A 25,462-nucleotide genomic window follows, 5' to 3' on the forward strand; every position below is an offset into this window, starting at 1 on the left:
TGTAATCCTGCTGCTGCATAATTTTAACGTGTTTTTAGATTGGGTTATGGTCGAGAATAAGCTTTATGAAATTATGTGGCCTCTCTGGACCCCATATATTTGCACTAAGTTTAGTCGGGCACCATTTGCAGTCATCAGCCGACATTTGAAGCAAAAAAATCAGGTAAAAAAAAAAAAAAAACGCGTCGCCGCACCACTTTTTGGGCAAGCTCCATACCAGAAACCGGATACTTTTTTTTTTGGCCTAACCTGTGCTATGTAGTTATTGAGGAATCCCAGCAGCTCAAAGGAGGAATCATTGATGACTCGGAAGGCATCTCTGATGACAGAGTGTAGTGACTTCTGCTGTAAGGTCAGTAACTCACCTAACCACATCTCAACGTTACCCTTAGCTATCACTGGCTGGTCCAACTGAAATAAAAAACACTCATCATCAACACTTATCAATTTTAATTGGCCAATAAAATCATCCAGCATGATAAAAAAAGTAAAGGGGGGCAAACCTGTGTAAACAGGAACGGAGTGCCCATCTCTCTTTCATTAGCGATTGGGCCAGACTCATATGCTGCTGTGGGGGGATCGCCACACCTCCTCCACAGTGAATCTGTTACCTTCCCAGCATTGAATAATACCGGTACCCATTTAACACCTGGGTTGAGAGGAGTAATTGAGGTAAAGCGCCTTACTCAAGGGCACAACACGCATGGCCACGGCGGGGCTCGAACCCACAACCTCACGATCATTAATCCTGTGCTCCACTGCTTGACCACATGTGCCCATGATAAATATTCTACGGTAGAGATGACTAAAATTCAGTTTTGAAATTCAGAATGTTAGTATTTTCAGCAAAAGGGCATGAACCTAACAGCATTTCACAGAGATGCTCAGTTCCACAAAACAGTAAAAAAAAATTTAAAAAACACATTTCAATCCTTAAAAGAATAAATGTGAAATTGCAATAGATATTGTGTTGAGTCCATCACAAGTCCATTACAAGTCCATCACAAAACCAGTCACAATCAAATCACAAGTCCAGTCACAAGTCAATTCATAAGTAACAGTTGATGAACAATAACAAAGGAATGCCTGTTTGATAGTTCAGTTCAAAAGTTTGTGACTTGGCTTGGGACTGGATGATTTGTGATGGACTTGTGATGGATTGTGATAAAACTAAGGACTCAGAATGCACTCGATTACAAGACTGAAACACAGACTTACAGGTACCACCTCCCCCTCCTTGGAGATGCAGGCAATGATGCGATCGTAGTCCTTCTCATGAAACTCCACCTCGTTCACATTCTCAAACACTCCCAGCAGATGAGCCTACAAGGAAAATCAATATCATTTACACTTCAATGAAATGTTATCATAATAGAAACCCACAGATTTATCAAATACATCTACACTTATGGTACCCTGATAGAAAAATTATAAAATCAATGAAAAAAGAAAAGAAATAACAACTAGAAAATTAATATAAATATCAACATGCACCAAAGGCTTTTAGATTTGTATTTGGCAAATCCAAAATTTAACTTCAGATTTAGAGGTAGAGAACCCCTTAATATCGGTAAAATATGTAAATTACAAATGTACAACATCAAATTTTTTTGTTTAGTTTGACATATATGATGGTGCTGTGTGGGGAGACGTAAATTTAACTTTGGGTTTTGCCCTTCACCGATACTCAGTGCTGCCTGATGAGAGCTTGCAAGAATAGATTCACATCACAAGCAGGGCTTGGATAGGACTCAACCCTACTTACTGGGACTTACCTGGATGGTATGCGAGTCACTGGCCTGACCCAGAATCTCAAGCAGAGCAGGATCAGATACAAAGAAGAACCGTGGAAAGACCAGTCGCTTCTTCTCCAAGTACCTGTTGTACCAAAGAGAAACAAACAATATCTAAGTAAAGATGATTTTAACAAAATAGGTCAACTTCCGACACGTGATCTACACATTTTTGACGTCGTGACAAGTTTTGCCGTTTTAAATTCGCAAAAGTTGAACCCATTTAAGCCCCACTGACTTTTTCCGACCAAAAACCCTAAAATCACATTTGCATTCACGTGAGGCAGAAACCACCCTTATAAGAGAAGCAACCAAAAAATTAAGTTGTGTAAGATGTCGATATTGACACAACAGCAAAATGCTTTCTTTTGGTATAAAACACTGCTGGTTTTGACTGATAGAATATCTTTCAATATTCAGGCATGCAACTGGGAAATCACAAAAAAAGAGGAAATTCAAATTTTTCCCAGACTTTGTGAAGTGTTTTTCTATTTTCAATGGCACAAATGGGAAGTAACAAAAGAGGAAATCAGCTGATCCGAGGAAAAGTTGCATGCCTGCAATATTGGGGAAATATGAAAGTTACAAAAACTATGAGAGAATTTTGGTCTAAAAGGGGATAGGGTGGTTCACACTTAATGCGAATGCGAAGTGTATTTGCCATCATGAAATGCGAAATTTGCCGTTGTTGAAAGCTGTTTTGGGAATTTGCTGCATGAAAACTTGTTGGACATCACACATTCAAAAATTGCATTCGTTTTTGAGCTGAGTAGGAACTTGCCTACAGTAGGTCAAGATTCCTTTGTGGTATGGCATCAAATTTAGTGAAATTGTACAATCAATGAAATCTTTGAGCTATATTGTGTCAACGGGAAAAATAGATTATCAACAAAACTGTAACAGCAAGGTTGTGGCACAATTTGCAAGAAAATAGTGAAGCTGATTTTTTTGTTTACCCAGTGAGTGATTTTTGGCAGATTTCTAGTTGTTCCAGTAAGTGAGGCAGCAGTTGTCCTAGTGTCTCATCCCCGACGCAGCATTGGACCACGTTGTCGTTCTCATGAGCACGCTGCATGATCTTCACCCAGGACTTGTCAATGTTGCCAAACCTCTTGGCTTCCTACAAATAGAAAAAGAAATCCCAATTAACAGTGCATGCACTGGTTCACGCGAACATTTAGCTACATGTGCAAGATTGGTTTATGCACAAACTCATACAGTGGAACGTCGCTATACCGAACACCGCTATACCGAACATTCGGCTATACCGACCATCGTCCTTGGCTCCCAATTTTTGTGTACAAAATGTACCGAACATTGTTGTTGGAAATGTCAACAGAAGAGCGACAAATGGCTATTATTCAAAACAGTGTAATTACATGAATCAATAGTCGCACGCGTTCGAAGTCGTCTTCTAGTAACTACCAGGGCGTACTTGGTGAAGTTCTGCTACGGAATTGAAAATATTAATGGACAAGTTTGGCAACTCCGCGCGCGGTTTGTAAATGCAACTACACAATAACAATAAGTAAAAGAGGGCGCTACTAATGTGTGAAAAGTGCTATACCGAACGATCGTTATTACGAACAATTTCTGTGGATCCCACGATGTTGGTTATAGCGACGTTCCACTGTACTGTCTTTGATGGCAAAGACTGTGTGAGAGGTACTTGTAACTGTGTGAGGGCTACTTGAGGGACTTCATAAAGGCAACTGTTCCCTACCTGAGGCAGCTGCTTGGCGATATCCCCACCCACAAACACAGCCTCCAGATACACCCACAGGTTCTGCACTGTCAGCCAGTTCTCAATGATGTCAGAGGAGTTGGACAGTTTCTGCACCCACGTCTGAATGTCCTTCTTGAACGGAGCGTTGTACCTGTGTAAGCCCATGTTTGAAATGTCAAGTCAGTTCTCTGACTCATTAAGGTCACAGTTGATTTACACAAAAGGGGGAAAAGCAACCAATGTTATGAGATAAATTATTATAGTTTGTGATATTCATCATTACCCAAATGAATTCACTTCAATCATGAATTTGCAAGAAACACAAAGTCATGTCTAGAGTTGTACAAATTGTTGTCAAGTCAAGCACAAGTCCAATCACAAGTCAATAAAAAAAAACGATCAGCTAAACATGAGATGAAGAAAATAGAAAGCCTTTGTCATTGTTCACAGGCCAAATGTTCACTGATAGACTTGTGAGGCCTCAATTTCAACTCTGCCGGTTCAACAAAAATGTACTTTTTGTTAACTTCAATCAGATGTCAGGGTTACCACCAGGATTTTGTTTGAGTGTAATGGGCAGTGTTATGACTTGAAAAACAAGGCCGGGGACTCGCGACAGACTTTACTTTACCTATTACTGAGCAGAGATCCCAGCACCATGAGACTGTCTTCCATGAGTGCCACTGTCTCCATAGTCTCGCCTCCCTTCAGTAACAGCTCCCCGCGGGTCTTGAAGTTGGCAAAGAAGAGTTGCTGGGAGGTCCACTCTACGACCACCTGGGCCAGCTTGGCTTCGATGTCCTTCTCCTTGACTGCTGAGATGCAGATATCCTGGGGAGGGGAGAAGGCAGATGTGGCTCATTAAACTATTTGAGAGCTAAGTTTCCGTCAATTACACCTGTTCCAGACAGGTGTCTGAGAGTCGTGCAGAGTTCAAATGTATTTTGGAGAGATTCACGTCGCTCTAAATAGAATTTGGTTGCAGACAGGAGAAATTTGTGTACTAATATTCCCTTGACTGGACTCTGGAGTCATTTAAAACAACTGCAACCGTTGATCTGTTATGAATAGCTGCTCAAAATACACTGATCCACTAATCCCCACCCAACTGTATCTTGACCAATTAAAGCCCAGACCAATGTCCAACAAGCGTGCCCAAAACTCTGACATGCGTGCATGGGCTTATGACACGCATTTCTTGAACATGCGGTGTCAAAATGCAAAATGGATTATGGCAGCCTCGTTTTTCGCTAAAAAACCCCCTGTATCTTCAGTTGTAAAGGGATGAAAGGGGTACGTACATTTAATACAAATCTTTGCTAAATAACGCAATGTCCAAACCTTATATTTGAAAGGATTGATTCTTCAAAATCACAACTTTTTAAAGATGGCATCGGCATGTAAAACGGATAAACTGCAGCCTAATTATAATGTGCCATATTTTGACACATTTAAATGTGACAAATCCAGGGGTTGAGATCGCGCAAAGACATGATGGGAAACAACATGGCACAGCAAGATCTCGTACCCATGGGAGAACGAGGTTGGTACAGTGGAGCAAAGCCAAAATTTGAAGGGGTAGTTGATTTTTTTTTTTCAATCTGCAAGTCTTGTTCTACCTTTCCCTATTTTATCTGGTTCCATTAAACATCTTTTTAACCTATTTTCATCCTGCTTTATAGGTTGACTGTTCATGCACTGTGACATAACACTGGGATCTTCAAACGTCACTTTCTCGAAAATTGGTTTTACAACTTGAACTGGTGGTCTGTATTTCCTGTTACTAAACTTAGTACCTAAAATGTTATAAACAATTAGAAACCTCTTGACCTGAAGAATCCTGACTTAAAAACATCTCAATACTATTTCAAACATCTAGTTGAAAGGAAACCAACCTAATGTCTTACCGTTCCCGAGAAAAAAAAAAAAAAACCCGGTTGTTTACATCGTACACGACGGAGTACGAATACGTTTATCGTGTGGTCCTCAGTGTACGATATACACGTTGTGTGTCTCGAGAACAGTGGTGACCAATCACCAATGCAAAAAATATAGTTTCTTCAACGTCCGCAAAAAGCGAGACGGAGTACGAATACGTTTATCGTGTCGTCCTCAGTGTACGATATACACGTTGTGTGTCTCAGGAACAGTGGTGACCAATCACCAATGCAAAAAATATAGTTTCTTCAACGTCCGCAAAAAGCAAACACTTTACGAATGAAATCACAACTAGCATCAAAACAGCTCAAATTTATGGGGTCGCAAAAGTGGACCCCGAAATTCGTTTTCACACGCATAATACAGGTATAACTAAAAAAGACCCAGTTTTGAAAGGATAGTTGTGTGGATGTTTATATCGTACTTTTAAAACATCATCTCCTTCAAAGCGCGTTTTGAAGCCCAATTGGGCTGTTCCAGGACCCAGTGTCCCTTTAAGAAGTTCAACTTTATGCTCATTTTGTGGTGATGAGTCGCACTGAATACCTCAATGTCTTCCTTGTGTGGCAGCAGAGGAGCCTCCATGATATTCCTCAGACAGAACGTATCTGACTCAATGTCAAACGTGTGCCCCGTGGCGTTGGCCATGCGTTCCCAGTGTCTCTCCTTCATGGCTTTGTTAGCCATGAGTTCCAGCAGCGGGCAGGTCTCGTTGAAGTCATCAATCTTCTGCTTCAGGTCCAGGAAGGCCTGCCACTCTTTCAGCCCCTTGGGCAGCTTCCGACACCTAAACAATAAACAACAAGAGTTGCTGTTATGCATCGCTCTGTTTTAAGGAAGACAGCTGATAGGACTGAAATTGTCAATTTTTTTTAAAGTCTAAAAATTGGATGCAATAATTTGGGAAGCTTATCATCCTTACCGGCAGCTGAGAAGCTGAATTGCGCAGGACGCGGCTACACCGCGGTCAAGCCGCAGGCATGTAAAGGCGCCTATGGCTGCCGGCCACATCGACCCATATATGACCACAGAGCACAGCCTGAGATCGAAAGTGTTTGATTTTTCTGGAAGGAGGAAAACCAGAGGGCCCGGAGAAAAACCCTCCTGGCTAGGAGAGAACCAACGCACAACTCTACTCATGGGTAATATGCACAACTCTACTCATGTATGTATGCATGTATGGTCCGCGGACGGGATTCGAACCAGGGCCACAGTGGTGAGAGGCGAGCTCTTGACGTACAAGCCACCCGTGCAACCCAAAGATCTGAAAGATGCATTTTTTCCCAATACCGATAATACCTTTCTCTCAGATTCAAAAACCCTGATTTCAGATTTAAGTCTGAAAAATCTACCACAAAAAAATAGAGACTTTGCAATACTGCTGGTATTTTGGAGGCCAGTTGAATAACAAAAATTAACAATTCAATTGCAGCCGTCCTTTATATGCGTGATTTTGTTCTACAAGGATACGCATACGTGAGTAGACGTTTTGTGCATTCATCGTTACTGTTTTAAAAAGAGGACAAAACATCTCTAAGATGGCGCTGTATGCAAACAGTCTATTCCTCATCACTAGGTTTATCCATTACCACTTGTATGATGTATCACATAGTATTTAGTTCCTGATGAAACCATTTGTGTAAGGAATTACACATTTATTACTGGAAATTCCCCCTCCCCCCAAAAAAATATCCACAGTACAAAAGTACAAAATTTGCAACCTGTACCTCATACTTTTTAAGCGAGATGGTCACCTACATACAATGGACTATTCTAATAATAATAACTGGATTTGTATAGCGCCAAATTACCAAAGAATACAAGGCGCTAGAAAAGAAGAAGGAGGAACAGAAGACAAAAACAACTAAAGGACATGCAGCTACGTTTGGGGGAAAAGGTAGGTCTCGAGAGTCTTTTTGAAGGAAAAGACACTGCCTGAGTTTCTGATGGAGATGGGCAGGTTGTTCCATAGCCGGGGCCGGCAACAGAGAAGGCCCTGTCACCAGCCAATTTCTATGAGCAACCGACCTGTTTTGGAAGTCCAGCAATTCGTTGTTGATCTTCTCAATGTCCACCTCAGTCCACAGTATGTCATAGTATCCATTGACCCCATCGATGACGGCGTTATACAGACCGTACAGCTTCTGCAGTAAGTTCAGTTCCTTCTTGGTCTTGGCCAGCGTTGGGTATTCGGTCTGAGTCAGGCCAAACAGTTGCTCGCCGGCCGAGTAGGTGCTGAATTTACGCCACAGCTCATCAAAACGGGTCTTGTCAAATATAAAAAAAAAAAACCAAGCGATAGATTTTATTTCAATGGTAGGGCCAATTATTTTCAAATACTCCAACAATTATGGCCGAATTAAGTGACCAGCCATTGCTGTGGAACCACACTTGCTGTTATGTGGTTCCCACACAACCAGTGCTACTTTGACCAACAGGGTTGCCAAAATGCATGCACGGCTCGACTTTGAGAATGCACGTGACACTTTTCCACTTAAGTAATGGCTTTTAATTTGTGTTTGCAAGCCTAGACTATAAAGTTTGTAACTTACTTACTTACTTGGTTGGTTCTTCTAACTACTTCCACAAGGGAGTATACCTAGGAGGCCAGAAACACCGGGGCAAACCCCTTCTCTTAGCGATAAGTGTTACTGGGTTCTTCTACGTGCGTTAGGCCTTATACAACACACGGGACCTCCGGCTTAACGTCCCATCGGAAGGACAAAGCAATAATGGTTAAGTGCCTTGCTTAAGGGCACAAGTGTCCGGGCCCGGGCTCAAACCCATGCTACTGTTGCCTCTGAAACACCAGAGCACGAGTCCTGTGCTCTTAACCGCTAGGCCATGACACTCCAACTTTGTGCTGAAGGATTTAAAAGCTCAGCAGGGGTTCCTAGCTGTTGAAACTTCAAAACAACTCCTTTGGTTCAATGTAGGTTTGTTCATCAGCTAGACGCAAAATTAATTTCTTGTGAGTATTCCCCAGATAATGCGAAGGAAGTGTAATATACCTGATACACTTGCAGTCTGTCACTGGCTTCTTGTGGGGAAATGCCATCCACCATCGGGCCACCCTGAAATGAACACAACAAACACTGGTCACAAAAATGGTGATGAACTAAAAGACTATACCTCGCCATGGGAAATGTTCCATGCCTCAGCTTCCCTACCAGGGAAGGCACGATTAAGCTGTACAAGAGCAAAGTGAGGCTGCTTCCCAGTCCATCAATGCATTACATTCTAGACTTCATTCGAGACCTCAAACTATTACATTCTATACTCCACTAAGGGCAGTCAGTGTTAAACTTTGAATAGTTGACATACCATATCGTAATCATCAAAGAAGTTTTGTGTGGTGCTGGAAAATGTCTCAACAGACTCCAGTAGATCAGCTTTGAACTCAGGCTGAATCTTGACCAACGTGGTCTGAGTCTTACCCTGCAACAAACAAACAAACAATACACAGTAATCCTACATCTTGGTGATGACCCGCACCACACATTAACAACCATATATCTTTAATCCGATATAGCCAAGCATAAACAAATCTGCAACTTCCTTCATAATAAACACTAAGCATGTGCAAGATCAGTGAACTTCCAATTTTCAGCAACCTTCCAACTTTGTTTCAAAATCCCAAATTGGTGGTTATATCAAAATAATAGTAGTGCACAGTTGAAACTCGTTAATACGAGCACGGTTAAGTTGAGATTCTGGTTTAGACTAGCATATTTCGCCAGTCCCAACCAAAGTGTGGATATATTACTATGAGGGGAAAAAATGCTTAATACGAGCTTGGGTGATACGAGATGACGGTTAAGACGAGCACTTTTTGCAGTCTGGTAAGTGCAAATCTATGATTAAACTTGAACATGATTTAACTTTTTAACGCAAATTCATTACAATTTCAACAAGAGCATGTGGCCTATGCATAAGCTACATAAACGTTCCATGATGCATGTCAGCGAGTGCGCGAAAAATACTTGTCGCTTAAGACGAGGTGTCTGATAATACGAGATAATGTCATAAGTCCCAAGGACCTTGTACATGTATTAACGAGAGTCGACTGTAGTTACAACCAGTTTATGTTATTCTGCAACAATAGTCCATATCAAGAAGTGCAAGAAACCACCCATCTATAAAGTCAAAGAGAACTGTTGTAAGATTGATACTGCTTCAATGTCTGGTATGTCTGTGATATGTACTTACAGCTTGCAGGATGAGTTTCTGGTAGGAGTATCTGAGCGTGTCCACTCGGTCAGCTTCCTCTTTGGCAACAGTCACTTGGAACTTCTGCAACATGTTGTACGCTTCCTGGAACACGAAACCACAACAAACCCGATGTGCTCAGTAATTTCTTTTTGTTTTTAAGATTTGCAAATTAGAACAGCAGACACATCATCAACAAAAATGGTTAACGAGCTTAAAAGGCAGGACGCTTCATAAAGAGTGGATCAAATGTTTAAATCCTGCACTCAAGAAGGTAAGAGTAAAAAACCCAGTGCGACACCAAGTCAGATTTTATTACCGGAAATGTCTTGTTGGGCACACCACTAAGATGGTGAAAGTGGAACTAGAAGGGCTAGTATGAAATAAAAAACCTTTTTTTTTTTTCAATTTTAATGAGACTGTGATTGTTTAAATGTCAATGATACACCAATCCATTGGCACAACCAAGTGGAGTGTCATGGCCTAGCGGTTAAGAGCACCGGACTCATGCTCTGGTGTTTCTGAGGCAACAGTGGCGTGGGTTCGAGCCCGGGCCCGGACACTTGTGCCCTTAAGCAAGGCACTTAACCATTATTGCTTCGTCCTTCCGATGGGACGTTAAGCCGGAGGTCCCGTGTGTTGTATAAGGCCTAACACACGTAAAAGAACCCAGTAACACTTATCGCCAAGAGAAGGGGTTTGCCCCGGTGTTTCTGGCCTCCTAGTTATATTCCTTTGTGGAAGTTCTTAGGAGAAGAACCAACCAAGTACCAAGTAAGTAAGTACAACCCACCATACACTTTGGCAGTAATATTGCATGTTCCAGATAGATGCATCATAGTCAAATGTACGCGTCAGACCTACGTCAGACATGGCTCACGACTATGTTTGGTCAAAACATCATAGGGCAGGGCTTAATGCATTAGACAATTGCTAACATAGCCTCAAATTTCACCACATCGGCCGTTGTTCTCACCTCTATGGGGCCCAGCGTCATATCAATCCGTATATCGTTCTGTCTGAGGTCCTCCAATGCACCCATGGCATTCCTGACATCATCCAGGTCCTTGATAGGCCGGGCCAGACGCTTGGAATACTCAGCCACAAAGTCGGAGATGTCGTCCATCTTCTTGCGGTATTCCTGGTTCAGGGACTTGCCCAGGAGCATCTTCCAGGCCTGGGCTTCTATGGTCAGCGCTAGCTTGATTGGATCTGAAACAAAACAAAATACATGGTACAGGAAATATACAAACTGAACAAACATTTGGGTTTCCCCTTCAGTGAAGTAATCAAATAAGCACCATATACTCAGTGCTGTCCCAGAACTGTCCCACAAAAATTGTCCAAAAGCACTTGTACTAAATTGTATTACATTGTATTTACTCCTCCTTGAATCAATAAAACCATAGCGTGATTGGGCAGTTTGGGGCGGTATGAGGAGTAACAGCCAGGGCAGTTTGGGGAGGTACAAGGGCTAAGGGGTTAACAAGCTTTCTTGGGTTGGCCTTAAGACCATAACCGTCTGGTTACTGGTGCAGATGAATCATGGTATTTTTACTATGCTATTATGGCACTTTGATTACTTTCATAGTTTCATTGTGCAAGCTATTTCTGTCATATTTGCCCAATTAAAGCACAGACCCTTTATAGCTGTGTGTGGGCACATAATGCTTATCAATAAGTGTAATAATTTACATTTTCATCACTAAGGATGAAATTATGAGTTGACTTTACAGCCAAGGATGAGTGTTGAAGTCAAGGAACATGTGATGAATCACAAGTCCATCACAACTCCATCACAAGTCCATCACCAGTCCGTACAAGTCCATCACCAGTCCGTACAAGTCCATCACCAGTCCGTACAAGTCCATCACAAGTCCATTACAAGTCCATCACAAGTCCATTACAAGTCCATCACAAGTCCATTACAAGTCCATCACAAGTCCATCACAAGTCCATCACAAGTCAATCACAAGTCCATTACAAGTCCATCACAAGTCCATTACAAGTCCATCACAAGTCCATTACAAGTCCATCACAAGTCCATCACAAGTCCATTACAAGTCCATCACAAGTCCATTACAAGTCCATCACAAGTCCATCACAAGTCCATTACAAGTCCATCACAAGTCCATTACAAGTCCATTACAAGTAGGGCTCGCGCACTCGCTGTTTGCTGCCGGTGATCACTTTGTGTACAAAACGAATGCGCGCAACATACACATGCCCGGTGATTTTGTTTCAAAAAGTCGGATGTTTTCATTCCCCATTTATAAGTTAAAATTGTGAAATATTCCTCGTAATTTATAAAGATAGTTCAATGATGTAATAAACTTACATATTTTCCCATTGTGATTGTGATTTGAGTCGAAATTACACTGGTTTTTGCTGTTTGAAAAGTCTCATTTTAACTCCGAGTACGAAAAATGCTGCGCGCATGACATGTTACGTTCACGGGCCATGCGGCACGCACAGACCGGTCCATGCGTTCAAGATCCACGGCAAGAATTGTCTGCCCTGGTGACTGTGTTTAACTCGGTTTCGACGGTAGTGTAGCATAGCAGAGGTCAAGAAACCATACGTCAGTCGAAAGCTTATTGAAAATGCCATTCAACCATCCACGTTCCATGATAATCGGCCTATGCGTTGCAAAGTTACGATTCTTTTTGTTTTTCCCAAAACTTTTTCATCACGAAATACATTGAAAATAAAAATGGAACCTTGAAAATTGTAATAAGTGATATCAAAGCTTGAATCGTTTTTTTTTAAACCTTCAAAATATGATCTTATTTTAGAGTTATAGACACATTTGTGTCGCGATGGATTTTCATCATGGCGCCTTCTGTTTGACAGCGCGCGTCGTGTAAGCATCACTGTTTCGTTCCCGGCACGCAATAATGTAAACGCAACAGAAAATTATCACGTGTGAGATCGAGTGCAGCCAAAACATTGTCACGTGATGCGTATTATTGTCGCGTAATGCATATTCTACACTGGTTCCCTTCATGGCCCTCACGGTCAGAATATATTAGTGGATACCAGTGTAAGTCCTTCGTTTTCGGAAACCGTCCAGACTCCATCGCACGTGGTGTAAACGAAAAGGAAGTCGGAGTGTTTTTGCTACCGCAGTACCGGCGATCATTTCACTTTTTGCCCACATCGTAGTTCCTCGATCTTAATAATCGATCTCTGCTTGTATCTCAGGTAGCATATCTAATAACTTTGTGGCCGTTTTTGAGAGTGAAATTTGATGTTTTTAAAGTTTGTTGGGTGGCTATAGCATGTACGATTTTTGTGTACAAATGTGATGGGCACGGGCACTGACATGACTGATGTAACGTTAGGCCATTGGATTTACGCAGGGAAATCATTACGCTCGGCGCATACTTTTTTTTACTAAATTACTAGGCTTATGAGATTTGCACCAAAATGGGATAAAATAACCCAAATATGAGAGAAACTTCGTTTTATAACCTAAATGGGATACCCAAGTTTTATATCTTTGTTTAAATTTTTGTCAAATTTGGGGATTTTGGGCATTGAGAATTGGACGTTTACGCATGCCAGACTGAAATTTCTCCATTTTGGCCAAAAATTAGCAAAAAAAGTAGATTTTTTTTTTAGATTTTAATTTTTTTTTGTGGTCTTTTTGGGTCCACATGCTGTATCTACACACAATCCTTGTGTAATCCAAATTTGGTGAAAATATGTTCTAGTGAATGGAAGTTTTGTTACTTTTAGTGCTTTTTGGGTAGGACTTAGTCATTTTTCAACCTTGCCGTTCATGATTTTTAGTGTAAAAGTACATTTTTAACATCCATTTTATTGCATATCATGTTTTTTATCAACTCAAAACCAACTGAAACCAATAGTAGTTGTGATAAACAATGGACAAAAACAAGTTAAAGTTTACCAAAGTGCTTATTAACACCATAACAAATGTTCAAATATGCCTTTTTATTCAATTTCACAAAAAAATCACCATTTTCGTACACATTTGCTATACAAAATAACGTCATTTGATCGACATATATTTGGCCATAACTTTGGATTGCATGGGTCAATTTTTGCAATTTTACCATCATTTGTTTTCTTTTTGGGTGGGCTTTACAATGAAAGCAATCTCTGAAACAAATACAACCATTTAAAAAAAAGTTCACTAGCCCTATTACAAGTCCATCACAAGTCCATCACAAGTCCATCACAAGTCCATTACAAGTCCATCACAGGTCCATCACAGGTCCATCACAAGTCCATCACAAGTCCATCACAAGTCAATCACAAGTCCATTACAAGTCCACCACAAGTCCATCACAAGTCCATCACAGGTCCATCACAAGTCCATCACAAGTCCATCACAAGTCCAACACAAGTCCATCACAAGTCCATCACAAGTCCATCACAAGTCATCCAGTCCCAAGTCAACTCACAAGCTATATAGACTGTGAAAATGGCGTTCCATTGCTGTTCTTTATTCACGGTTACCTGTGATTTACTTGTGCCTGGACTTGTGATGTGCTAATGATACATTACAAGTCCCCTGTGATGTGCTTATGATACATCTGATACATCACAAGTACCCTTGTGATGTGCTTATGATCTATCACAAGTCCACTTGAGATGTGCTTCTGGTCCATTCCCCTTGTGATGTGCTTATGATCCATTCCCCTTGTGATGTGCTTATGATCCATCACAAGTCCCCTTGTGATATGTTTATGATCCATCACAAGTTTCCTTGTGATGTGCTTATGATCCATTCCCCTTGTGATGTGCTTATGATCCATTCCCCTTGTGATGTGCTTATGATCCATTCCGCTTGTGATGTGCTTATGATCTATCACAAGTCCACTTGTGAGGTGCTTCTGGTCCATTCCCCTTGTGATGTGCTTATGATCCGTTCCCCTTGTGATGTGCTTATGATCCATTCCCCTTGTGATGTGCTTATGATCCATCACAAATACCTCTACTATGAGACTGCTGAGGGTTAATACTGACCTGTGAAGAGCTGAATGGCATCCACCTGTACGGATGGCTCCAGTTCCTCAATCTGTCTCTCTAGTCTTTGATAACGAAGTATCTCTGCCTTCCACTCTGACAGGATGGGCTGTGTCTCAATGAAGGCCTGCAATCATAAAAACACACAGCATATGACATAACACCTCACCCACAGATTCTGTATCTTGATTGGTTCCATTTCCCTCGGCTATATACACCTTGGAAAAACAGAACGCTCCATGGATCACCTGAGGAGGCTAGTTTTACCTCACCAATTAAAGAAGTCAATATTTGTATGCTATGAGCTCAGTGCGCCAACGAAAGAGGGTGCCCTTTTACCTAGCAACGACGTCCCATGGGTGGGGCATTTAGCTGGTTGACGCGCACCGTTCCTTGTACTTTGTGTGTGACGCACGTACATCAGGGGATTTGTACTATGTACACGCAGTGGTACAGCCGCGCGTCGCGGCAAAATTGCAGTCAGGCAAGATGGCGTCGTTCGCGGTCACCCCCAACTGTACTCTGTTTGCCAGTGAGAGGGTACTTGTGAACGGAGCGGATAGCCTGTGAGTCTGTATAATTTTGGACATGAAAAACAATCCAAACAAACATCTAAGGTTGATGAAAGGGCCTAATAAGCAGTCTGGAAAGTAGCATTCCAACTGTAAACAATGAGTTGTTTTATTTAGCATCTTGAACTATATAGGGCTCCGTGCACAAGTAGCCCCTCAACGGTAAGAAAGGGGAGACCGCTGGCAGAGACATTTGAACGCATTGACGACACCTGATGCTCACGCAATGACGCGATGGCTTTGCGCACATACAGAATAAACTTAGTTGTGCGTACTTCACGTTAAACACACCAACCAGTAAGAACGAGTACCCACCCACCCAATGGTATCCGGTTCATAAGTAAAACGTCAAACACGGGCGCGCACCACTGATAACTAGCGCCCATTGGATAAACACTTGTGGTGCGTTAACTTCCGGTTCCATTCGTGCTATGCTACACCGTGTGAAGTACGCATGATTGAATCAAGATGACGTCACACTAACGAAACGGATAGGTAGAGTTATGGGAGAGACAATGGGAGAGACATTTAAACGCACTGACAACTCCTTATGCTCATGAGAAGACACTATGGCTTTGCGCATATACAAAATAAAATTAGTCTTTTGTACTTCATGCTATATATGGGCTATATATGGGCTCTCTGTGTTGGCACACAGAGCTCATCGATTTTAGCATTAACCACTCTCATCCTGACCTTGACTACTTCGTTTCTATCCTCCTCCCACAGATACTGGAAGTGACTGAACATCTTGAGTGCGTCGTGTATCTTGGGCCTGGTGTGGCTGATAGCATTGCTCAGCATCATCTGTAGCTTCAAGATGTCCTTGTGCTCCGCGATGCTCTTGTAGTAGTTCTTGAGTTGCTGAGGCGGTATGGCCTCCATCTTGATCACTGGTTTGTTCAACACAACGAAAATGTGAATAAATAGAGTGTGAACCTGCGAGATTTTACAAGAATACAGTGGAACATCCTATTTTTTGCATTTATTTTGTCTGCAATAAATGGGTACTTCAAAAGAATAGAGAGCTTTTCAATTTTCAACATATTTGAAAATATTGCGAATTGATGACTACTATAAAATTAAATATGTTGACTTCAACTTCTGTTCAACCGATCACGTAGATGACAATAAGCCTCTGTACTGATGACGTCACACTTTGTTTACATGTGTGCTTTCCTATGGTGCTCAGTGGACCGTGGGCCCCCACTGGCTCCATAGGAAAGTGCACATGTAAACAAAGTGTGACGTCATTACAGAGGCTTATTAGGTAAATTCAAACACGGGGTCGGACTAGACTTATCGGTGTTTGTTCCCAAACGTTTACATAAACCGTTAACATGGACTGGCGAGACTTACATATTGTGACGAGTGTTGACAGCAGCTATGTCACTACCAGTGTTCATTTATTTAATACATTTCTTTACCCAGGTTAGGCCCAAACAGTTAAAAATGGTTTCCAATCGGGCCCTATACATACAATGTTACAAATTACAAGATTGAGTTAAAGCAAAATAAAATTCAAATGGAAAAAGTACATTGGTGGAACCGACTTACAACACTGATTCTTACAAGTACTTTGGAAATATTTAGACAATGGAAAGCTATATGTAATTTAGTGCATTTCAAACATACAGGTATACGACATTAATTGCTGACTATGGGATGGGCAAAAACCCAGAGGAAAACATGGGAAAAAACACCGATCCTGCTCCAAATTACCGCAGCCAACGGTGTTGTAGTATACAAATAGTGAGTTGCTCAGAGTGGAATGAGAGGAATATTATCGCAAGGTATATAAAATCTGTACTTTTTATTTCACGAGGCGAAGCCGGGTGAAATGGAAAAGTCCAGATTTTACCGAGCGATAATATTCCTCTCATTTTACAATTTAAAGCCATTCAATATTTGCTTTATATAACTGACATATAGATCCTTGTCATTTGATTCACAGATAAAATGAACTTCTATTTCAATACAAAATTGGTGAGAAATGTATTTCTCTCTTCCAAACCACCCTTTCACGAAATATTTGAACCCATGCAACTCTGTAACCACTGGCTATTGGGAACAATAAGCGCTACACCCAACGCTCAACGCGCACACCAGCATGCATTTGCACACAAATACCGCGCCATGGAACAAGGATGATCCTAACTGTTGAAAAGTAAATCCCATTCACCATTGGCGAATGGGACTTTTTGAGCCCCGGCGTGAATGGGAGCAATAACGAATGCCATGTGATTTGAGTTCTACCAATGAAATGACAATGATCTGTATGTCGGTTATAAAATAGAGTCCATCACAAGTTCGATAACAGGGAATGCCTCATTCACTATTCATTTGAATAGCTTGTGGCTTGACTAGGGACTGCATGACTTGTGATGGACTTGCAGGGATTGGTGAGGACTTATGATTGACTGTAACACTGGTCACTATGAGCTCATGAACCAGTGACAAAGCCGAAGTTCTAGAAACTGCCTGAGCCCTTCAGAAGAACCGACAAGCGCTTACCTGATGCAATCACTTTGCCTTTACACACATCAATATGAGAGGGCTGGAAGTGACTGGACTTAGGAGAGTTCATGACCAGGAAGCGTTTCTGTCCCCACTGAGCCACGCCACGACTGACCTCCAAGACGCAGATGGTGGCTTTGTTTAAGGCTTGTTGGATGTCATCAAGGCTAGGCTTGATCACCTGATAGCATCATGTGACAGACCAGAGATAATTCAAATGCCCACGTTATGTTAGGATAGCTTTAATTTGCTGTTTGTTTACATTCACATACTGTCACTGTCACCAAAGTATGAAGCCCGGGAAGGGACAGGGTGGAATTTTTTTTGGTAATTTACTAATTCGTTCGCACGAATTGCTAACTCGTTCCCACGAATTACTAATTCGTTCGCACGAATTGCTAACTCGTTCGCACGAATTGCTATTTCGTTCGCACAAATTGCTATTTCGTTCCCACAAATTGTTGTTTCGTTCCCACGAATTGCTTAATCGTTCGCACGAATTGCTATTTCGTTCCCACGATTTCCTAATTCGTGGGAACGAATTGCTAACTCGTGGATCCGGGAACGCGTCAGTATTTCGTGGGAACGAGTTGGTAATTCGTGGGAACGAATTAGCAATTCGTGGGAACGAATTAGCAATTCGTGCGAACGAAATAGCAATTCGTGCGAACGAAATAGCAATTCATGCGAACGAAATAGCAATTCGTGTGAACAAGTTAGCAATTCGTGCGAACAAATTAGCAATTCGTGCGAACGAATTAGCAATTCGAGCAAACGAATTAGTAATTCGTGGGAACGAATTAGCAAATTACAAAAACAAATTCCACCCTGTCCCTTCCCGGGCTTCATACCAAAGCAACGTAAAATGCAGTTTTCTACTTTCTTCTACTTTGCATCATTTTGGAATGCCTTACACCAACCGGCATCCGGTTTCTCCGCTACTTATAATCAGTCTCAGTTCAAATGCAACATCTTTCTACACTGAGAATGTTGTGCTCCCTCCTTTTTCACATGTGTAGCCCACATCTCAAATGGGATTTTCCAGGGCCTTGAGATGACAACGTTTATGAAATAAAATAGTACACTTCATGATCAACATCATTACTTCTACCACAGACAAAACCCGTTCCCTGCAGCAGAACCACCAGGCGCTACAATTGCTCATCAGGTACCCTAACTCTAAAGAAGGATCTGCACACACATTTTCCAAACCGAGCCTGCACAGCCATGTTTTCAGCCCCATACAGTGCCTCTACAAGTGCACTTACAAGAGGTTCCATAAAGGAAAGTGAGCTTTTACGGTGTACATACCACATTAGGAATCTCCAGGGCTACACTGACTTGGAAGAATGGTGATCTCTTGCCAACACGTTTGGCACCAAAGGCGAGTCCACCTCCTCCAATGGGCCTGCAACAAGAGTGAACATCACCAAACAGCAATAAGTATACACTGTATGTCAAATCCCATTGCTAAATTGAGGTTTCAATTTGTTTATATACTTGTACATTGCTGACCTGTCGTTGTCGTAGTTGTATCAGTCATATTTGTTTGTTCCCGTCCGTTGTAAGTTAATTAAGAGTATTTCGTGTTTAATTTTCTTTTCAATGGTGCATGTGCATTGAAACTGGTCATTCATATTCCGATGTACGGGTCAGATTACGATTAATTATTTTCTTGCACTCGTTTACTCGCACACTTGTTTTCTACTTTTGTTGTACAATTGTTTTCTTCCAAAACTAAACAAACCAACAAATTAACAAAAACAAAATCTCATTATCCGGCTCAATGCACACGCATGCTCAGGTGCCCATTTCTTACTAGCTCTGCTTCTTTATGGGTCCCTCCACTGTATCTTTCATACTTATTGTTTGCTTAGCTTCAACTTTATTCAAAGTGTTTTTCTGCTGTTCTCTATAAGATTGTCATTGTCATTGTCACTGATATTTTTTTGGTACTGTGGAAATAAACTGAACTGAACTGAACTGAAAATAAAACCACATTTGCATGGAATGAAAATTCAAAAAGCTAAGTTTTAATGCCACATACATGTTCCCCCATCAAAGTCCAAGAGGAGACTTTCCTGAGAATTACTACCAATTTCATAGCATTAAATCTGTTTAACTGGTACCTCTATATATATTCAGACACTTTTACGCTACATTCATAAATACCTGAGACAGTTTACGCGGCCGGTCTTACACGGATGATCAAGACATGGCTGGCAGGTCTTAAACACTTTTCCAGTGTCACATGAAATTTGGACTCCAATAAAATCCAGTGCCTTTTACCGTTTCACAAACCTCACGTAGGCATGCGCAATACTACTATGAGTCAGTATTTCATAGTCCTAAATTCACAATGCACTCACCACAGCTGCATCTGCGCGTTATCGCGCAGTACGCGCACCCCAATCTCCATTAAAGGAATTGTTTACGTCTTACTCCCGAGCTCGACACTCCATTATATAGCTAGAGTGGTGTTTTGAAAAACAGAAAGTACAATTGTTGAACGAAATCTGGTCAAACTGTCTTAAATGCGTTGGAAAGCATTCCAGACTCTCTCTCTCTTCCGGTGAAGTACAGTCCACCATCTGGTGTATTACATACTACTCCAACCAGTCTTAAACATATGTTTAACACCTCCCAAGCACACATTTATTCCCTTGATAAACTTGGGGAAGGAGATATGTTATGGCTGTATCCCTGTTAACTGTGGCTTGTGATTTGACTTGTGACTGACCAGAGTCGTAAAAGTGTCAGTCATAAGTCAACACTAGTCCATCACAACTAATCCCCTCTCCAGCTAAATAACAAGCTATTCAAATAATCTATAACAAAAGCACTCATACTGGAATTTGTATCGTATCCTTGTGGAGACATTCCTTTGTTCTTGTGTACTAGAGTTTTTGAGTTTAAAAGTGTAGTTTAAAAATACTGTTATGTTCACCAGAATTAATTTCCTTTGCTGAAATTTGGACTTAATATCCCTTTTCTAAAACTCTTCTATTTGCGACGGATCAACATACCTTGAAAATTCCTAGTTTTGAGTAAAATCCTTATATCTATTTTGTGAAAACCTTGTGGAGACGTATTCATCTATAGAAATTGCCCTGTGGAGACGTATACGATCTTTTGTTCTCTATTGTACACACGTCTCCAGAGGGTACGGTGTATCAGATCAATAGCTTTGTTATTGTGCATATCCCCTGTTTCTTGTGAACTAGCTTGTGATTAGCTGACTTAAGATTGTTCAAACACAACTCTGCGATTAAATCAATTGCAAGTTCAGACAACTAATCTTAATAATGATAACAACTTGTCTACTCACGTTGAGAAGAAGACCCTCCTCTTGATGTTATCCAGCGACTGGCGAGTGGCTTTGAGCAATGCTTCCAGCAGTCGCTGACTGAAGTGCAAGATGAGTTCTTGGCATTCCTCCTGTAACTGTGCCTCTTCCTCTAGACTCTCTGTGCTGGCGATGCTGAACTCAGACTCACGCTGGGTGTCATCATCTTCCTTTGGTTCCTCGCTCTTCTCCTCTGCGGGAAAAGAATGCATTACACTCCCAAGATAAACGCTACCGGTACTTGGTCATTCTATAAATTCAGGGTACTATTTTAGTGTGACATATCGTACTTAGTGTCCCTGTTTGAAAATGACTTCTAACAATTTGTACTATTTGTGGGGTTGGTAGTTTGCTATTCATAATCACTCTTGGAGGATGACTGCATTAAGGAGTTCATCAGCATTATAAAATCATAGATGTCTTCTATGTAAATAGAAAAGTGGATCCCAATTTATGGAATGACCCTACTTTTAGTGTATAATTTTGCTTCTCATTTAGACTCATGCAGTGTACAGGGCAAGTAAAAAAAAAAACGAAACCCAAATGTCGGAACCATTGATTTAGTGAAGTTCTGCATGTAGCACTTCCAAAATCTAGGATATGAAAGCCCAATTCATAAGCTTTCTTTTAGTACAAGAATCATTCAATCACTCATGTACTTTTCAAGTTACGGAGCATTTTGCCAGCTATTATAGTGCACAACACAGGTGATGTAAGCACAGGTAAAATACTCCCACCAATACAGTGGAGCGCCGCTAAAACGGACATCGTGGGATCAACAGAAAGTGTTCGTAATAATGATCGTTCGGTATAGTGATTTTGAACCACCGGTACCCTCTGTTGACCGATAGTGAACCGGTATTTGTCACATCCCGCGGCCGCACGAGGAGTCGGAAACTTGAGCAATGGGTGGTTTTCCCTTTTATTCCTTGGGGAAATAATAGGTATCACTCTTCAACATTCAAACACAATGTAGGTAACTATGGGTCGTTTGATGTTCGGGAATTAAAAGTGGCCCAAATAGTGATAAATACATGTACAACCGGTACATTTTTTGTTAATCTGTTGACTTTTTTCAACAACAATGTTCAGTACATTTTAATTTGTACATTAGCTCTTTCGCTACGGCGAGCCGCTAACAGCGGCACACACAAATTGTACAGGTCGTACGGCAAGCCGCTGGCAGCGGCTCGGTGATGTCGCTGTGAATAAACAGGGTATCCCCATGACGTGTGCCATATCTACATAATTTATATCGTATAACCTCTGACCTTAGTTTGAGCCACTGCCAGCGGCTCTCCGTCTGGCCGGGGTGCGCTGCAGGTTATTGTGAGCAGTTTGTTTAATACGGAGATACATTTAAAGATGGCGGCGCCCACATCGACGCTCGGCGGAATTTCAAGCGATTTATTACGTCCAAACGGGACAAACTAGGTAAATTAAATTCCGTAGCGAAAGAGTTAATACCGGGAGCCAAGGATGATGTTCGGTATAGCGGTGTTCGGTATAGCGGCGTTCCACTGTACTGGGATGCTGAGTGTACATGTACACTGATCATGTGCTTTTATTGGTCCGTAGACTTACCCAGAACCCAAAATATATGTAGAAGACTTTACTGGCATGGGCAAAGATCAGGAGGGGGGGGGGGGATGGCGGTTCAGGATCAAGGAGAATGTTTCCCTGATTTTTTTTTACCAGGAGGAGATGGACTGTAGGATCATTCCCCGCCCCTACCCCCACCCCCAACCCCCAATTAGAAAATGTTACTGAGGTAGCATCGTGCTCACATGCAAAATATGCTATCTCAATAGTGTTGCCAAATAGTATGTGCTTGATTGCTTGATAGGACATGGGAGTTGTGATAGAGGATAGTTCGTCAGATATTACCGTGGGCAATCTCCTTCCTATCTTAAGAAGTAAATTATTCTTAAAACCTCAGTTAATACCCGTAGCTTCCTCGGAGGAAGTCATTACATTACAGCCACTCTGATGTTATCACAAGCAATCTATTATGATCAAAGGTAAGCCATTAACCGAAAAAAAGAGATCAAGCAATTTCACGGAAGTAATCATCCTTAGGTGCTGGTTTAACTCGGGTTTGCATCCAGCAATTATAATACCTCAAAGTCTCATCACTTAATGACAGTACCACTAGAAGGTACAAAGTACACCTGAAACAGCGTTGTACATACAGTACATAGGCTTTCAAGCAGACACAGGTGAAAAAGTAGGACAACAGTAGGATCAAAATGATCAAAATTTTCAAAAATACACGACAAAAGTAGGACTTTGGAGGGCAAAATCAGGATACAAGTAGGACTTTTGCGGGATTTCAGGAGTCCACAGAATCATAAGCCTCATTTGGCATGTTCTGTACTCACAACACTTGTGCTCCGTACTCAATTAAGTTCTTGGAAGTACAGTTGCGGTTCTCCTGCGCCCAAGACCATCATTGTGTGGTTTACATGACAGTGTGTAACACTGTTATGAAAAGTGTTCAATGAAATTTTATTTTTAGGAGTTGTGAGACAAAAAAAAGAAGGAAAAAGTAGGAATTGCAAGAAAAAAGTCAGATAAGGTAAACAAAAATTGGGAAAAAGTAGGAATACGTGAAAGCCTGCACACAGCTTGTGGCAGTTCCTTGATTTAAAAAAAAAGATAAGTTACCCTTTTTTAGGTGAAGAGGATTGAGTTCAAGACAAAGTCATTATTATTCACCTCAGGAAATTGCAAGGATTTATACGTGACAAAGCAAAGAATTGATGACTTTGGATCTCGTCCCTTCCCCTTCCTTCCTGTTATCCAGCAGTTAATTAAGAAGATTTTAACTCTTACCACTGAACCTTCCAACAGCATAAATCACTTGCAATTCTAATTAATAGTAATATTGTGGTGCTTACATTAAAGTTCAAACCAAAGTCTCAAAGGGTTTCACTAATTATTAAAAGTGTTCATCAGGCCGTGAGACCAGTTTTCTACAGTGAAGCTCAAGATAAGCGCAATCTGGGGCTGATTTCACAAAACTTGTCTTATCTTACGACTCATTTCAGGACCTAAGACGATTCCCTGCTCTAAGATCAATCCTAGCTAAGAACATCTTAGGACCGATTTTACTAAGCATCTTCACCAGTTTGCGCCAGGATTATTTTGACATTGACCGGACCCAGGCGAGGGATTGTTTTTATGAACCTCGATGCCAGACGGGTTCAGGCCGTCATCTGCGGGTAGCACACCCTGACATATCCGGCCTCGCTCGCTGCAAGCGGGTCGCAGACAGATATTTCCGGCCTCACTCGTTGCGTGTTTATCCGTCATCCGTTCCGAATACCGCAACACCTATGTATGAGTGTATACACGTCATCCAACGTGAAGTGGTAAGACGTGACGGAAATACAGATAAGGGAGTTGCTATTTATTGGACGAGGACAAAGTTGTCAATTTGATGGCTGTTGGTAGGAAATACGCAAAAAAGTTGTCCCGTGCATTCCATTGAATTAATACCATTAATCGTGACTGCCGCATCACTCCCCGGGTTCATCACCCCTCTCTGTCAAGAACCGGGAATGTTGTTAGTTAGGCGTAGGCCTACAAAATTGGCAGGTATGGGCCAACAATGGAATTTTGTAAGTTAGAAATAAATTATTATTAAAACTACCTGCATGACAGAAGCCTTTTCATAACTGTTTCTACAGCAGTTTTCCTCCTCTTGAGTTAAAATGAGCTTTGAACTGCCGCAAAAATATACCCATAGGCAAAAACTCGCCTTAATAACGAAAAGACAAATCACTGATTTCGACACAATATACAAATCGATGTACGTAATCATGAGATAAGATGACCTACATTTCGACACGATACAAATCGATGAACGTAATCATGAGTTAGGATGACCTACAGACAGGCGTTTAGTTAAGACGAGTTCAGCGGCATTGCCGAGGGATTTAGGACGTGTTGAATGCATCTTAAGTTTGGTGAAATCAATCCTATGATGAGTCGCGAGTTAGGACAAGTTACTCTTCCTAAGATGCGTCTTACAGTTTCATGAAATCGGCTCCTGGTCTCTACCTTCACAGGTTACCCATTTGTGCTCCTGGGTGGAGGGGGTTATAGTTGTGGCAAAGTGTACTGACTAAGAACACAAACACCAAGTTCCCTGTCAGGGTTCGAACCAACGCAACACTTAGCATGAGTCAGACACCATCAACACTAAACCACGGTGCTCAACACTCCAGTGGTGCACCCAGAATTTGGTTTGGAGGGGGGGGGGCTCAAAAATTTTTTTTTACAAATTTGTTAAAAAGTTGGTTTTTTTTCAAAAAAATTTGCCCAAAACTTTTGGCCGCAGAAAAAAATTGGTTTTTTTTTT

The 25,462-nt window shown here is 41.4% G+C and overlaps 1 protein-coding gene across 2 annotated transcripts in view; it reads right to left on the reverse strand.

Moving 5' to 3' along the window:
* LOC119735419 (dynein heavy chain 8, axonemal-like) overlaps nt 1–25,462 on the reverse strand; it is a 146,375-nt gene that overhangs the window by 78,009 nt on the left and 42,904 nt on the right. For both annotated transcript variants that reach the window (XM_038209120.1, XM_038209121.1), the window contains 17 exons: nt 21,079–21,289; nt 19,062–19,158; nt 17,748–17,931; nt 15,930–16,126; nt 14,662–14,788; nt 10,643–10,878; nt 9,667–9,771; nt 8,782–8,895; nt 8,469–8,531; nt 7,486–7,724; nt 6,004–6,244; nt 4,151–4,350; nt 3,517–3,670; nt 2,750–2,913; nt 1,776–1,878; nt 1,219–1,323; nt 250–411 (listed from right to left, as the gene is read on the reverse strand). In XM_038209120.1, the coding sequence (XP_038065048.1) occupies nt 250–411; nt 1,219–1,323; nt 1,776–1,878; nt 2,750–2,913; nt 3,517–3,670; nt 4,151–4,350; nt 6,004–6,244; nt 7,486–7,724; nt 8,469–8,531; nt 8,782–8,895; nt 9,667–9,771; nt 10,643–10,878; nt 14,662–14,788; nt 15,930–16,126; nt 17,748–17,931; nt 19,062–19,158; nt 21,079–21,289 (2,702 nt within the window). The remainder of the gene's footprint in view (nt 1–249; nt 412–1,218; nt 1,324–1,775; nt 1,879–2,749; nt 2,914–3,516; nt 3,671–4,150; nt 4,351–6,003; nt 6,245–7,485; nt 7,725–8,468; nt 8,532–8,781; nt 8,896–9,666; nt 9,772–10,642; nt 10,879–14,661; nt 14,789–15,929; nt 16,127–17,747; nt 17,932–19,061; nt 19,159–21,078; nt 21,290–25,462) is intronic.

This window comes from Patiria miniata, unplaced genomic scaffold, assembly GCF_015706575.1.
Source record: "Patiria miniata isolate m_02_andy unplaced genomic scaffold, ASM1570657v1 HiC_scaffold_29, whole genome shotgun sequence".
Taxonomy (NCBI): domain Eukaryota; kingdom Metazoa; phylum Echinodermata; class Asteroidea; order Valvatida; family Asterinidae; genus Patiria; species Patiria miniata.